The following is a 17,104-nucleotide window of genomic DNA, read 5'->3' as shown; positions in this document are numbered from 1 at the left end:
CCAAGGTACATGCTCTTGACCAGAATCGAACCTGGGACCTTTCAGTCCGCAGGCCGTCGCTCTTTCCACTGAGCCAAACCGGTTTTGGCAAATCCTTATATCTTTTAGCCATCACTCTCCAACCTCTCCCTTATCCCCCACCAAGTCCTAGGCAATCACTAACATACTTTGACTTGCTCTAGATATGCCCATTTTAGACTTTTCATAAAAATGTAATCATATCATTTAGCACAGTGTTTTCAAGGTTCATGTTGTAGCTCCTGTCAGTACTTCATTTATTTTTATTGACAATCTATTGTATGGACATGACACATTTTGTCCATTTATCCCATTGATAGACATAGAGCTGCTTCGACTTTTTGGCTGTTACGAATAAAGCTACTATGAACGTTATTTTTTGTGTGGATATTGTTGGGTCATATGGTAACTCTATGTTTAGTAGTTGAAAGAACTCTCAGGCTGTTTTCCAAAGAGGCACATTTCACAAGTGAAGGAGAGAGGGAGGGAGAGAAACATTGATTTATTGTTTCACTTATTTATACATTCATTGGTTGCTTTTTGTATATGCCCTGACCAATATCAAACCTGTGACCGAGATCAAACCTGCAACCTTGGTGTATGGTGACGATATTCTAACCAACTGAGCTACCCAGCCAGGGTCGCTACCTCATTTGGTTTCGATTTGGATATTGCTAATGACTAAGGATGGGCCCTTTGTATGTTTTGTATGGAAAAATGTCTATTTACATCTTTTGACTCTTTTTATTTTAGGCTACTTTTTTGTTGTTGAGTTGTGATTGTTTTTATGTATTCTGAGTCCTAAACCCTTATTAAATATATAATTTATAAATATTTTCTCTCCTGTTCTTTAGGTTGCCTTTTAACTTTCTTGATAGTTAAAGGCAGAATAACTTTTATGTTTTTTGTTGCTGTGTGTGTGTGTTTATTTTTTTAATTATTATTTTAAAAAAAATATATCTTATTGATTTTTTACAGAGAGGAAGAGAGAGGGATAGAGAGTTAGAAACATCGATGAGAGAGAATCATCCATCAGCTGCCTCTTGCACACCCTCTACCGGGGATGTGCCCGCAACCAAGGTACATGCCCTTGACTGGAATCGAACCCGGGACCTTTCAATCCGCAGGCTGATGCTCTATCCATTGAGCCAAACTTGTTTCGGCTGTGTTTTTGTTTTAAAATATACTTTTTATTGATTTCAGAGAGGAAGGGAGAGGTAGAGTAAGAAATATCAATGATGAGAAAGATTCATTGGTCGGCTGCCTCCTGCATGCACCACACTGGGGATTGAGCTCGCAACCTGGGCATTTGCCCTGACTGGGAATTGAACTGTGACCTGCTGCATCATAGTTCGAGGCTCAACCATTGAACCATGTGGGCTGGGCTTTGTTGCTATGTTTTTGGTGTCTATTAATGTTTGAATACTTTTGAAAATGATTTCTGTATATTTCTTGATCTTGCATGAAGATAATTATACTGTACTTTTATTTGCATTTTAAGATTGATAAAAGTTAGTATAAAAAGCATTTTTTACAACTTTTCTTTATTTTTTTTCCAATTTTCTCTAAAAATTTTGTTACAGCTCTATAGTGTCAACCCTCCTTGCTCTTATGGATGGATTAGATAATAGGGGTGAAATTGTTGTTATTGGTGCTACAAATAGACTTGACTCTATAGACCCTGCTCTCAGGAGACCTGGTCGTTTTGACAGAGAATTCCTTTTCAACTTGCCTGATCAAAAGGTAAGAGTTTCTGGTTTTGATCTATTAAAATTTATTTGTGATTCAGTTATGCGACATATATGTATTTTGAGAATGGTATTTCATGAATTTTCATTTTTAAATTATGTTTTATTGAGTTTTTACAGAGAGGAAGGGAGAAGGATAGAGATTTAGAAACATTGATGGGAGAGAAACATTAATCCTGCACACCACCTACTGGGGATGTGCCTATAACCAAGGTATAGGCCCTTGACCAGAATAAAACCTGGGACCTTTCAGTCCGCAGGCCGACGCTCTATCCACTGAGCCAAACCGGTTTCTGCTTAATGGGAATATTTATAACAGATAGCCATACAAATGTAAACGGAAGAAAGCAGAGAAGATATTGCATATGAATATATGTAGATGCACACTCATGTTGTTATAGGGCTTTGATTTCAGAATTCTATATAAAATGCTTGGCTTATATATACATAGATAGGCAAATCTAAGTTGGTAAGAACCTTTTTTTCTGCCAAGGGCCATTTGGATATTTACAATATCTTTCATAGGCCATACAAAATTATCATCTTAAAAATATTTGGTCATACATTTAATTAACTCACCTATAATGCATTGGCAGGGCCAGACCAAATGGTTTTGCAGGCTTTCTACAGCCTGTGGGCCTGACATTTCCCACTGCTGATACAGGGAAATTAAGGCAATGGCTCCACTGTATAGAGCAGTTAATACCTCAATTTGACATCAGTTTGCACAGCCACTAGTATGTGTCTCATTTTTGAATTGACAACCCAATTCATAGGCTTTAATTTGGTATCATAATCCCACTCTGGTTTATATAGTTTTGTCAGAGTAAGAAACATAGCACATACAGAAACATTTTCATTATCTAAGTGCAACTTCCAAGACTGTGCCAATGCACAGAAGCTTGCTTAGTTGTAGGAGACAAAGCTGAAGTGGGTGCAGTCTACTTCAGCCTGGGGAACATCAGCTATCTTGTATATCTTACAACAGTCCAAGCATCTTTTAGGCTCTTAACAGAATATGGGAAATGTGCTTAGTTCTAGGAGACACAGCCAGTACTCATTTTAGCACAGGAAAGCCATTACCTTGATTTCTCAGTTATCTTCTATTTTGTCTAGTCATGTAGGCCTCAGAGTCTGTATGCCAATCACAATTAAGAGACTTAACAATGAACAAGGTTTAGAGCAGCATTGTCTAATTCAGTTATCTGCAGTAATGGAAATGTTCTTTATTTACATTGTCCACTGAGCAATGTCCAGTATGATAGCCACTAGCCACATGGGGCTGCTGGGCATTTGAAATGTCATTACCGTAGTGAAGGAACTGAATTTTAAATTTTATTTAATTAAAAAACTTAAATAAAATATAGCTAGTGGCTTACTGTATTGTGTAGCATGGATCTTAAATGTCGTTTTCCACATTAATTTAAACTATATTTTAAGGAAACTGTGCTGTGAGATCTAAACCTAAGGCCATTTTTTTTTTTTTCCCCCTGTGGAAAAGACCTGGACAGGCTGTTCACTTTTTTTCCTTAGATAATATTTAAGGTTATGAGACTAGATGAGAGCAACAACTCCTTTGTTTTAAGGAGCAGTCAGTAAGGTAAGAGGGAAAAGGAGGTCAAGTGAAGAAGGCATCAGTGAGGAGGTTGTGATTTAATAGTGTTGCTAAGTTAAATCAGATGATGACAGAAAATTAGCTGTCCTGTTTAATTAATATTTATTTATTTACTTTAGAGAGAGGGAGGAAGGGAGAGAAACATCAGTTTTCTGTTTCACCTATTTATGCATTCATTGATTGATTCTTATATGTGCCCTCGAACCCGCAACTTGGGTATGTGTCCTGCCTGGGAATCAAACCTAGGATCTTTCCGGGTATGGGACGATGCTCCAACCAATTAAGCCAGAGAAGCCAGGGCTGACTTCAAACTTTAAAAAATTTTAAATTACTTGTCATTTAGCTCATTGTTAGGCATAGTACTTTATAACTGATAGAACCAAAGGTTCTATGAAACCTAAATCTAAAGTTTGTCTAAAAGTTATGATTGTTATAACATTAAGCTTTTTGTTTATATGTTTTTCCTATTATGAAAATGATGTGGTGGAAAAGTGAAATTTAGTTTTGAAATCTAGTCCTAAGTCAGTATTGTAATCATATGTGCCGCTTGTCACGTTCCCTTACCTCTCTGAATATGGAATGTCTTAGTGTATGAAATAGACACAAGATCTCACTGCCTGTGCTGCAGGGTTCTTATGGGAATCAGAGTTGATGCGGATGCCAACATGATTAAATTCTTTAAAAATAAACATTTACTTTTCTGGAGTATTGTTAGTCCATAAATTTGTTCCAGCAAATGCATTTAAGGGGCTGATATATTTTATTTAACTGTGTTTTTCTTTTTAGGCAAGAAAACACATATTACAGATTCATACCAGGGATTGGAATCCAAAATTGTCAGATGCTTTTTTAGGTGAATTGGCTGAAAAATGTGTTGGTGAGTGCTACTATTTGAATTCTTTGATTATCATTGTTTATTCTACTCAGTCTTCCTTTACCCTTATATTTGGAATATGAATGAGTATAGTTATGTCTTTGTGCAATACATGGTTCTACCTTTAAATGTAAAAAATTATTTTAAACATTGCACTTGAAGTTTGAACACTTCTAAATTAGAATTTTAACTGCCATTAGGTGATTGATTAACAAAGCTCTGTAGTAATATTCCTTTCATTGAGTGCTGGCTTTCCATAATGTTATTACAGTGTTTCTTTTAGGAATTGTCCCCTCTCAGAAATTTTACTAAGAAAAGTAAGTGTAAATTTGACAGATGAAGATTCATGTCAAAGGCAGGACTGTGTAGTCTTTCACTTTGCAGATTACATGGACTCATCTTCATGAAGTTGAGTGAGAGGAGTCTTCAAAGAACACACTGATGGCATCTGCTAGTATTTCCCCAAATATAAAACTTTCCAATTTAATGTTGTCATTCACAGAATGGAAGATCTCCCACAGAATGAATGACAGCTACAATCCTAAAAGGATGTGGTCAGAGTGTTTTACATACATACATGACCATACAAAGGAGAAGGAATTCAGGGGTTTTTGCTCTAATCAGGTCTGAAATAAAATGAGTACATATTTAAGCAATCAAGTATACACATAGATATTTTTCCTTTATTCTTTTTCCATCTTTTGTCTGCTTTCCTAAAAAATCTGTATTAAAAGATCTTTCTCCATGCACTTTTCAAGCATTATGTAGAAATCCCCCAAATAAGTCCACTAACCATCAACAGCTTACTTGGGAAAACTTTAAAGTTACCAAAACCAAAAAGAACAATTTAGTTTAAAAAAAAAAATCATTGTGATCCACCATCAAATAATTAAAACTTAAATAGAGCATTAGTCCATTCAGTTAGCTACATCCGAATTATCCTCTTCATCCACAGGGACCTCCATCTCCGAAGCAGCATCTCTCAGCTTTTGAACCTCAAAGACCTCGACATCTTCTGGTGAGGAGAAAACGTAAATCTCTCCAGCACTACTCCAGTTTAAGCTTTGCCTGGTATCAGAGAGCATGTGCCAAGTCCATTTCATGTACATTTAGCTTGACCTTCGCAAAGCCCTATGCTGCTTTATGGGAGAGGGTGGTATTTGGTGCAGAATCCAGTCTTTTCCCATTTTGAGATTTGACCCCTCTTATATACTGCTATTTTTATGATATTGTATTAGAGTACAGGTCAGAATGGGGAATTTTTATAGTTTCTTCTGTGAATTTGTCACAGAGTGATCCTTAACTGAAATAGGAAGTCTTCAGAAAATTTTGGCAACTCCCTAAAACATAGGTACTTTTTAAATTACTTTCTATTACCCTACCTACCAAGTGAAATATTATACTCTAATTCTTCATTCTAAATGTTAGAATCTTTAGTTTCCTTTTTCATTTCTAAAGACCACTACATATTTTTTCAAGTGATTAATTTTAATTTTCAGATAGTTTCTTAAATTAAAAAAAATTTAAAACATAATTTCTTATAGGACTGAAAAACTTCTCTTGCCTTCTTTGGGTGGTGGTGGTTTAGAATCTGCTTATATATATTCATAATTTTCTTTTGGAAAAAGACATATAAGTCCATTATAATTTTTATTATGATATTGGTGGTGACATTTTAATGTGAAAACAGTTCATATTAAAAAAATCAAATGTAGGTTTTCAAACAGGAATGACATAGTAATAAATTTTAAATTCATTATGAACTTACCATTTTATGTATCCCAAACATGTTTTAACAAGTATGAGTTCAGTTCATGCTTAACAAAGACTTCATGAACAACTGCAAAAATAGCTTATCTCTTTTTAGAGGTTATGGATTTGGTAACTTTTACCTTGAAATAAATTCCCAAGTACTTGGAGATGTTTGCATGCATACTAGGTATGTTTTTTTCAGTAGTACTCAAATAATTCAGTATGCAGAACATGTACACAAATAGTAGGAGTTTAAGGTTAATGAAGAGCTTAAACCTAATTATATTTCTCTATTCATTTTTACTAAGAGGGCCAAAACAGTGAAAGTGTATCATTGAGGCATCTATCTTGCAAGCCTTATTATGTTTGATGTTTTACTTAAAAAATAAATTAAAATTTATTATTGCCTATTTCTAGTCTATAATCTCTTTGAATAGCTTCTATTTTCAGTGTTTCAGACCAATTTCCATCTTAATACCAGTATTAAAAAATGCTTTTTCTTTGATATCTAGATATTTGGGTTCTTCAAAGCATTATAATTGTAATGGTGGAATTAGTATGCTTATGGAATTCATATGAAAAAGGATGTTGTTTTTCCCCCCTTTAATATCATCTTTTAACTTTCAAAAGGCTTAGTATATTTTCACTGTGTTTAGAATGATTATATCATCTATTTTTCTAAAGTAGGACCCTTAAGTCCGCAGACTGACGCTCTATCCACTGAGCCAAACCAGCTAGGGCTGTATATACTTTTTTTTTTTTTTTTTTTTTAAATATTTTATTGATTTTTTACAGAGAGGAAGGGAGAGAGATAGAGAGCTAGAAACATCGATGAGAGAGAAACATCGACCAGCTCCCTCCTGCACACCCCCCACTGGGGATGTGCCCGCAACCAATGTACATGCCCTTGACTGGAATCGAACCCGGGACCTTTCAGTCCGCAGACTGACGCTCTACCGTTGAGCCAAACCGGTTTCGGCTGTATATACTTTTTTAAAGAAGAAAAAGAAAAGTGGTTGTTTATATTGTTTCAAGAGGGTAGTTTATTCTTTACTTCCTCAGAAATGGATTATTTCATTAAGTATTTATGAGCTAATGTTTTACAGTTATTTTGTTGAAGTAATTTAACAAATATGTATGACATAGGGAATGATACTTTTTTTTTTCCACTGAGAAATAGAAAATAAAATGAGAGAATAATGGTAAATTTTGTTATTCTGGAGAATTATTTGGGAGATTGATTGCTGTCATGGGACAGTGTTAATCCTTAATCTGCTTATAATTTTCTAATTAAATTTCTGAATTAAATTCTCATAGGTCATATTAAGTTTTCCCCAAACTCTGTATAAATGTTTCTTTAGGAATGCAATACTTTCTATGCTTTTTCATAACTTTCATTGAAATTATTAAGTTGGCTTTAATAATAAAATTGTTTAGATTTCTTAAAAAAAAAAAAAAAGAAAAACTCAGTAAGTATAATTTCTCCACTTCTTATGGTAGTACATAGTAACCTTAGAGTTTTACCTTCCCAAACTACATATAAGCCTGGAGTTAACTCTTTTCTCTTTTTATTCATTCTTTTACTCAAGAAATATTTATTGGATATCTACTGAATGCCAGGCCAGGCATCATTCTCAGAATTTGAGAATTTTTAGTGATCAAAACAAATACCCATACTCTCACAGAGCTCACATTGCAGTTGGGGAAGACAGAAGTAAAGATAATAGGTAAATGATTTAGTAGTGAGTGCTATGGATAGAAGAGAGCAAAATAAAGAGGATTTCCCCCCCCCCCCCCCCCCAATTATTTGTAAGACTTGATTAACAGAATTATTTGCCCTAGCAGTTTGAATTATATAGGTTTGTCCCTTAATGTATTTTTTCTACCAGTTAGTCTAGGGCCATTTTTTCTCTCCTCATTGGTAGTTTTCCTAACCACCATTTTTGTTTCAGTATTTAAGTTTTCAGTGAGACCATTGTAAGGTATAAAAAAATAAATAAACCTGATACCACTCTTTGAAGAGCTGAGAGACCAATGTTGTATAGCTAGGTGAGGTGACTCCCCCTGCTGGTGTAATTGATAAAGGTGTCCAAATGCAAGTTTAATTACTAATACAAAAAACAACATGGTTAGTTTGAGTTTTCTTTATTTTTGTGTTAAAAACCTAAGAAATAGTGTATTTTTGTATTTGTTGCTTAAATGAATGAAATGACTTAAAAGCATCCATCGGGGGTTTGATCTGTTGTTAATTATAATAAATCATTTAAATATGGGTAATGGATAATACCCTGGTTGGTCTATTCCTTAGAACTAAATCATCAGTCATTTTAAGCTAAAAAAATATATATATATAACATATGTGAGGTTAATGTGAAAAATTAATGCATTTTTATTCCCTTTAATGTTTTGGAACTATCAGAGATGATCACAACTTTAAAATATAGTTTTTGGGATAATTAGAAATCAACTTCTCAGTTGCACTCAGAGTTGGTAGTTGAATAAGCTCTGTTTTTGAAGTTTCTGTTTATGTGCTGTTTTGTATTACTCTATGTGTTTGGAAATTAGTAATATTGAAAAGATTGATAGGTAACTAATTTCATGAAGACTAAACTAAAGATTGGGAATATTGATGAAGGTTTGAGATGAAACTATATTTTTTAAAAACCTCTTTTGAAGTAAAGTTGTCAGTTATCATCTGTGGTATTGGCACAAAATACATGCCTTATTTTAATATTGTTAGTTCATGTGTTTGTTAATATAAATATTCAAAACATTTTAGTCTTAATGAGTAAACAACTATGTGATTTTAAATGGTCAACTTTTATTTTGCTGATAAAATTACAAATAATTATTGATTTTTTTATTATTTTCTTAGGTAAAGATGTGTATATTTGTGAAACATGGTTGGCCTTAGAAGAATAAACCTACCTTTGTTGTCCTTTTCCTTTTGTGCATTAGGGTATTGTGGAGCTGATATCAAGGCCCTGTGCACTGAAGCTGCCCTGATTGCCCTGCGGAGGCGTTACCCCCAGATCTATGCCAGCAGCCACAAACTGCAGCTAGATGTGTCCTCCATAGTGCTCAGTGCTCAAGATTTTTACCATGCAATGCAGAACATTGTGCCTGCTTCCCAGCGTGCTGTCATGTCTTCGGGACATGCACTGTCCCCCATCATAAGGCCACTGCTAGAAAGAAGCTTCAACAATATCCTCGCAGTCTTGCAAAAAGTGTTTCCTCATGCTGAAATTAGCCAGAGTGACAAGAAAGAAGGTACTATAATTATTTTTCGTATTGTTAAAATGAAACAAGTACAGGCATAAATAAATAAATTTTGAATTTTCTCATAAGCTTATTTATTTATATGTTACTCTTTTATATTTGCCATGAGTATAGAAAATATACCCTTTTTATTCACAATTGTGTATTCCTGGCCTGGCATGTTGCCTAGTATATGGTAGTTGACTAGTGAATGTTTATTAAAAATATACACATGATGTTTGTTTATTTGCTCTTGGGACATTCTGATTGTCTTAATGTAGGAGTATTATGGTCTTTTGAGGAGTTGACTATATAGTAATAATGGCTTACAATTATGTTGTTATTATAAAGACCTTACACAAATTGTCGTTTATTAATTCTTATAATAATCCTGTGGATAGGGTACTCTTTATTTTATAAATGAGGAAACTGGAAGATTGAGGAAGGTATTTGCTTACATAGGGTCACTCAGTAAGTTCTAGGGCTTACTCAAGCCCAGGGACTCTGACTACAGAATCCATGCTCTTAATTATGGTACTATTAATACCCTCTGGATTCTATTCATCATGTGTTTTTATTGGCAGAGCATTCTAGTTTACTGTACTAATGGAGTATAAATTTTTAGTGAGGAAGTAGACTAGAATTAGGTTGGTTATAAAATACCTTGGATTCTAGCCTCAAGATTGTAGTTTGGACTTGAGGTAAAGATAGAAAGCTACCTTTAAAAACAGAAAGCTACCTTTCCTGTTCATTTACAGGAAAATTTTAAGTTCATAAGCTAATCAGAGTAAGGCCGATGAACTTTGTAGAGAAAGTAATATGTTTTTAAAAATATATATTTTATTAATTTTTTACAGAGAGGAAGGGAGAGAGATAGAGAGCTAGAAACGTCGATGAGAGAGAAACATCGACCAGCTGCCTCTTGCACACCCCCACCGGTATGTGCCCGCAACCAAGGTACGTGCCCTTGACCGGAATCGAACCCTGGACCTTTCAGTCCTCAGACCGATGCTATACCACTGAGCCAAACCGGTTTCAGTGAAAGTAATATGTTTTAATTATCTTGATTTCCCCAGTTCCATGGTCGGCCAACTGTGGCTCACTAGCCACATGCGGCTCTTGAGTGTGGCTCTTCCACAAAATACCATGGCCTGGGCAAGTCTATTTTGAAGAAGTGGCATTAGAAGAAGTTTAAGTTTAAAAAATTTGGCTCTCAAAAGATATTTCAATCGTTGTACTGTTGGTATTTGGCTCTGTTGACTAATGATTTTGCTCACCATTGGCCCAGTTTATAGTATCTTGTTTAGCAAGTCGTCTGTATCAAATAGAAAATTGTTCAGTGAATTACACTAACATTGAAAATATCATATGTAGTAAAACCCATTAATATTTAAATGAATTTTGCTGTTCTAACTCTATTTTTCAGGAACTTTATTTTTTAGGGATGGATTCTCATGAAGTGTCATATGGATTATTTTGTTTCTTTAATTAAATATGGAAGGGAATAAATATTTTATTATCTTTGAGCCAGGTATTCTGCCACAAATAATACATTTCTTATCTAACTTTCATAACTAAGGATATGTACTAGTATTTCCCACCCAACTTTTTAAAACTTAAACATTTTTATTGACTTATAGAGAGAGAGGAAAGGAGAGGGAGAGAGAAACATGGATGTGGGAGCATAATATCTATCGGCTGCCTCTTGCACACCCCCTTCCTGGGATTGAGCCTGCAACCTGGGCATGTGTCCTGACCAGGAATTAAATTAGCAACTTTTCAGTGCATGGCATGATGTCCAACCAACTGAGCTACACTGACCACGGCTTCCCAAATGTTTTAATTTGTTGCTTTTATAAGAACTGGCTCTAGCTCAAGATTTCTGGGGATTTCTCCTCTTCCTTCATATGGGGCACTTTTATTTTTTTCTTCATTTTGGTTGCCTCTCTGTATTTGTTTCTGTGCATTAGGTAGATCTGCTGTATCTCCCAGTCTTACTTTGTGTAATAGGTGTCTTTGTGGCTCAGTGGCTCAGTGTCCTCGATCACCTGAGCGAGGTGCTCCAGGAATATCCCTTGTGTGGATTATGTGAGCCCTTCTATGGTAACTGAGTCTTGATTACTGCTGGCCCATGCCTGGATGGGATTGACCCGCAGGCTGGCTGACTCTGAGGAGGGACCCCCACCACAGTGTAGAGCTCTGTGCAGGTGCTGACCACACGAAGCAGAATTTGCTCCAATAGGTTCTGGTGCCCACTGAAGTCACCCTGGGAAGTGTGCTGTTTGAGGGACTAATTGGGTCGTGCTCTGATGTGGTCTGAAGCCAACCACTAGGTGTGTTGGTTCTGGGTCAAGTGCTCTATTTTATACCAAATATCTTAGATGAGATGTACTGGCTTTCATCAAAATTAACTCAGAGATAAATATTACATGATCTCACCCATTTGTGGAATATAAAGAACATCATAGTCTAATGAACAAAAATAGATACAAAGACAAAGAAGCATCGAACAGACTGTTAACTTCAGCGGGAAGACAGGGGAGGGTTGGGGGGCGATAAGAGATCAGCCAAAGGACTTGTATGTATGCATATAAGCACAACCAATGGACACAGACTCTGGGGTGAGGGCAAGTGCCGGGGGTTGGGGGAGGCAAGGGGAAGGTCACTGGGGGAAAAGGAGACATATGTACTACTATTTGTAATACTTTAGACCAGTGGTCGCCAACCTTTTGGATTTTTAACAAATAGGATGGGTATTTTATGTGAGTGCTGTTTCATCTCAGTCTTCTTGTAGTCAATGAAGACTCCTAAATTATATCTTACAACACTTGAATAGTCTGTAAAGGTGAAAGAATTACATTATTTCACTTATAAATTATTCAGAATAGTGCAGTTTGTCAATTAGCCTGCTCAATTGATATTATTTGATAACTTATTAGTTAATGTCATTTTTTAAAATATTTTTTATTGTTGATAGTATTACAGATATCTCCTATTTCCTTCCCCTTTACCCCTCCTCCCAACCCTTTCTCCCCTTCTCCCAGGTCTTCACTACCCTATTGATTGTGTCATATGGCTATGCATATCTATATATAAGAGCCTAATATGCAATGTGTCCCCTCGTGAGTTCAACTGACTGGAAGTTCAATCATTTGCTATGACATGCATTGACCACAAGGGGGTGGCGTGGAACAAAGGGAGGCTCTGGCTGGCTGCCAGCGGCTAGCAAAAGGAGGCCCCAGCCAGGGGCTGGCACCTGGGGAAGGGAGGCCCTGGCTGGCAGCCGGCAGCGGCTAGGGACCCTACTTGTGCATGAATTTTGTATGTAAGTTCTTTGTTTTATCTTTTCTTGTCCCCCCCAATCCACACCAAGGTGTGTCAGTCTGTTCCATGTCTTCATGGTTCTGGTTAATTCGATTTTTAAACCTATTTTTTTTTTAGCTTTTGTGAACACTAATATTAAATGACTTTATAAGCCTCAATCTTGTGGGTTTGTTTTGTTTTGTTTTTGAACAGATATAGATACTCTAGTTTTAGATGATAGTGAAGATGAGAATGCTCTATCAATTTTTGAGACCAGTTGTCACTCAGGATCACCAAAGAAACAGTCATCAGCTGCTGCTGTACATAAATCCTACCTTCATTTTACAATGTAAGTAATGTAAATCACATTTCTTTCTATTTAACATGATTTTTATTACTGTATGGTTGGAATTATGGTATATTTTTACTTATGGTTATACCCTTGAGGACTTTGATTTTCTGTTGTTTGGACACAGTTCTGGTATACTTACTCTGTATATTGTTTTTGTGTGGTACTAAATTGGTTTATTGGTTAATTGTAAAAACTTTTTTCTAAACAGTTTATGACTTTTATTTAAACCAAAGTGGAAGGAAAGGTTATCTTTAGAAAATCAACTCATGTTCCTAATTTTATTGCTTTTTATTTCAACTAAATGAACAGAAGTGAATTATTTACCATGGTTATGATATTTTAATTTATGTAAGTTTCAGATGATAATTTAGGGACTCTAGGGTATTAAAAAGATTTTGAATTAGAAATTGCTCAGTAATTAAACAAGTAACTTTTCAATTCTCCAAAATAACATTAGTTTATACTTTTTTAATTTAGATTTCTATTTATATTCACCTTTATATTAAAGCAGCTTTTGCTGTGCACTTTAATGGGTAAACAATATTAGTGCTAATCTAATTTGAAATTAAGGGACCAAATAGTTTCAAATACTAATAGCATCATCACTTACATTTACATAATTATTATGAGAGTTAAAGGACCATAATGCTCCATTCAGGTAAGTCTAATCGCACTTTTTTTGGAAGATGTAGTTTTCCTTTTGATATATTTTGAACAAATCTAAGTCTTCAACTTGAATTGAAGTTTCTTCCATTTGGATTTTGGTAAAATGTTATTTTAATTACTTGCATTGATAACTCTTGCTTGTTTTGCATTTTAAAAAATGAGAATAAATTACCTTCATTTACTCTTATTTTCTTTTAATAGCAAGCTCTTCTATTAGAAACTTTTTTTCTTTTACTCTTGGGTCATTACTTGTATGCCCTCAGGGACGTTTTCTTAGACTATTTCATTAATTGTACAGATCTGCTTTATTCATGGCTAAGGGAAAGCCAAACAGTCCTCCTCTACCCCACTTAGCTAGCCTGTGTGTATGTATGTGTGTGTGTGTGTGTGTGTGTGTAAATTGTTTTGACAATTTTAGTTATTTGGATTTGAAATACATGATAGCAGAGCTAAGAAACTGTCAAAAAATTTTGTGTTCCAATTGTATAAGATAGTTCTATTATCAGTAAAGTGATACAGAAATAGATTTTGATATGATAATTTTTTAAATAATTTTTAAAATTGATTTCAGAAAGGAAGGGAGAGGGAGAGAGAGAGAGAAACATAAATGTTGAGAGAGAATCATTAATCGGCTGCCTCCGGCATGCCCCACATTGAGGATCAAGTCCACAACCCGGTCGTGTGCCATTGCCTGGAATTGAACCTGGGACCTTTCAGTACACAACCCAATGCTCTGTCTACTAAGCCAAAACCAGCTAGGGCTAGTTTAGCCTTTTTGAAATTGGTTTAATTTTAGCTTCCTTTAAGCTTTTCTAGTTCTAATTTAGCTTTAATAGTGAGACAGCTATATATTCTAGAATAAGCTTTTTTATCTTGTTATAGATGTTTGAACTACGTGGATTAGCATGCCAGGCCAATAAAAACAAGGTGCTAGACATAGAAAGATGACTTCAATTCTGGTCTCCAATTAACATTAGTTTGAGCATCGCTGGAATAGTTTCCTAAAACAATGTTGAAACCTTTAACTTAGGTTTAAGATGAAACGTAAGTAAAGATATTTAAGGTCTGTCAATCTGGTAGAAAACCCTTATGATGAAAAATAAGTTTATTTTCTTACAATATTTTGTCATAAGGGGATGAGAAACACAGCTTTCTGAGGTTTCCCAAATGAAAATAGCTTTGTTTTTTCTAATTAGAAAGAGGATATACTCTGTAGAAAATTCAAGTAATAAAGAAGAGCATAAAGAAGAAGGTAAAAATTAAAGCCCAGGCATCTGCAGGTAATATTTGTTAGTATTGGTGACCGCCCTTGCTGTGCATATAGACAGACCCACATAATATTCTCTCTAGTCTATATCCTCCCTGTAAGGTTTTTAATATATCTTGCTGTTTTATCCATTATGTTGGGAATGTTATTTCATGTCAGTATATTTAATGCCATTCTTTTAAAATAGCTGCATAGTACTTTATTTTTAGGTGTTCCTTAGTTTATATAACCTTACTGGTAAAAATTAAAGTTTCCAATTTTCCACTTTTATAAATAGTGCTGTGGTAGTCAAATTTCTAAGTATACATCTTTGTACCATTATCTGATTCAGAACTTAGGGTAAATTTTAAAAACTATGATCGCTGTTTAAAAGGGTGTATATATTTAAAAACATGATACAAGTTGTTAAGTTGCTTCCAGAAAGATAGTACCAATTTTATTTTTAACACTAATGGTATTTTCCCTATATCCTTATTAATTTTGAGTACAATTTGCCTTTTTAAATCTTTGTCAACCAAATAGACGAAATAACATCTTGTTTATTTGAATCATTCATTCACTCATTAATTCATTCAGAGTGCCCATCATGTGTTACATGCTGTCCTAGAATATGTCCGTGAGCAAAATGGACTATAATCCTTGCTCTCATTCAGCTTACATTTTAAATGGAGACAGATGAACAATAAGTGTAATAGATGAATAAAATGTTAGAAGATAAATACTATGAAAAAATATGGAGAATGCTATGAGGTAAGGGCGTTTTTTGGGAGTGAGAGAAGTTACCATACTTGCCAAACTGAATTTTGGGAAATTGCACTTTTTCCCACTCCAACTCTCTCAGCCTTGGTTTCTTCATCTGATTAACAGTTAAAGCTGTTTTTCATTATTTATGTTTTCACCTATTAATAACCACTACGTCTTTCTCAAAGCTAGATCACCCTTAACCCTTAGACCCTTTCCAGCTGCTTGTCTTCCTTTCTTGTGCCATAGATATTTAATTTCACTTATTGATTTGAGAGAGAGGAAGGGGAAAGAGAGAGAGACATTGATTTGTTGTTCCACTTATTTATGCATTCATTGGTTGTTTCTCGGATTGAACCTGCATCCTTGTATCCGTATGACACTAACTGAGCTACCCCTCCGAGCTGGGCCATGGGTCTTTTAGTACACACTGGGCTATGTCTCCCTGTCTCTTCCTTCCAGCCCTGTGAGCTACCGCTTGTTTAGTTGTCCAACTAGAATTGGATGTCATTTCCAGCTTCCTCCTCTTTCCTTCTGTATCTAGGCACGGACAAAGTTCTGACCAAATAAGTCTCATCTTAGGGTGTCCTTTCTCACCTCTCTAACACTATTCTTGTCTAGACTGTCATTAAGATCTCATGCTCGGTTATTATAGCAAACCACTAACAGGCCATAATTCCTCCTGTTTTGCCTTCTTTAAAAATCCTTTCCTATACTGACATTCTGGGCTAAAGTCATCTTCCAAAATCGTGTGTGAGATTATGTCACTTCCCCTGCTTAAGTATCTTAATGCTTTCTCCATGTCTTCAGTGAACATTCCAAACTTATCACGTGGTTTTCAAAACCCTTCATAGCATTTCTCCTTTTCACTTCCCTTTCCTAAGCTTCCCATCCCCCAGTACGTTTACACCTGCATTGCCCTAAACCATAAGAGAAGGTGCTGTATGAACTGTATTCATTAGCTCAAAGGGCCAAGGCCTTTTTAGCCTCTGGTCCTTTGCACATCCTGTTGTTCTCTCTCGGTGTTCATCTTTTCTGCCTCCTGTCTGTTGGGCTTGTGCTTTGGTAACGCTTTTCCAGAAAAGCCTTCTCTGCATCTTTAATTGGGGTCTCTCTATGAGTCTTAAACAGTGCTGCTTGTTAAGCACACTGTATTATAATAATTTATGTATATCACTTTTTCACTAAGTACTGTTCAGTTATGAGCTCTGTGATAACAGTAGTATTATTGGAATGTGTAGGGCCAACACATTCAGCATAGGAAGCATTCTCCAAGTGTTAAATGAATGAACATTTAAAACATATTATCTATTTGCATCTTTTTTGAATGATCTGCTTATATTCTGTGCCCATGAAAGTATTCTTTAAAAAAAATATATTTTATTTTTTATTTTATTTTTTAAATTAACGTATATGTGTACATATCTTACCCTTGTTCCCCCCCTCCCCCACTCCCATACATGCCCTCACCCCCCAGAGTTTTGTGTCCATTGGTTATGCTTATATGTAT

The 17,104-nt window shown here is 35.3% G+C and overlaps 1 protein-coding gene across 11 annotated transcripts in view; it reads left to right on the top strand.

The window, feature by feature from the left end:
- ATAD2B (ATPase family AAA domain containing 2B) overlaps positions 1–17,104 on the top strand; it is a 103,619-nt gene that overhangs the window by 44,417 nt on the left and 42,098 nt on the right. For all 11 annotated transcript variants that reach the window (XR_004987331.2, XM_045580500.1, XM_036434708.2 and 8 more), the window contains 4 exons: positions 1,602–1,761; positions 4,168–4,258; positions 8,966–9,277; positions 12,782–12,917. Coding sequence is in view for 10 of the 11 variants with exons in the window: in XM_045580500.1 (XP_045436456.1) it covers positions 1,602–1,761; positions 4,168–4,258; positions 8,966–9,277; positions 12,782–12,917 (699 nt within the window). In the remaining variant the exon portion in view is untranslated. The remainder of the gene's footprint in view (positions 1–1,601; positions 1,762–4,167; positions 4,259–8,965; positions 9,278–12,781; positions 12,918–17,104) is intronic.

The sequence above is a fragment of the Pipistrellus kuhlii genome, unplaced genomic scaffold (assembly GCF_014108245.1).
Source record: "Pipistrellus kuhlii isolate mPipKuh1 unplaced genomic scaffold, mPipKuh1.p scaffold_m20_p_13, whole genome shotgun sequence".
In the NCBI taxonomy this organism is placed as follows: Eukaryota; Metazoa; Chordata; class Mammalia; order Chiroptera; family Vespertilionidae; genus Pipistrellus; species Pipistrellus kuhlii.
This window is presented reverse-complemented; position numbering and strand designations above follow the sequence as displayed.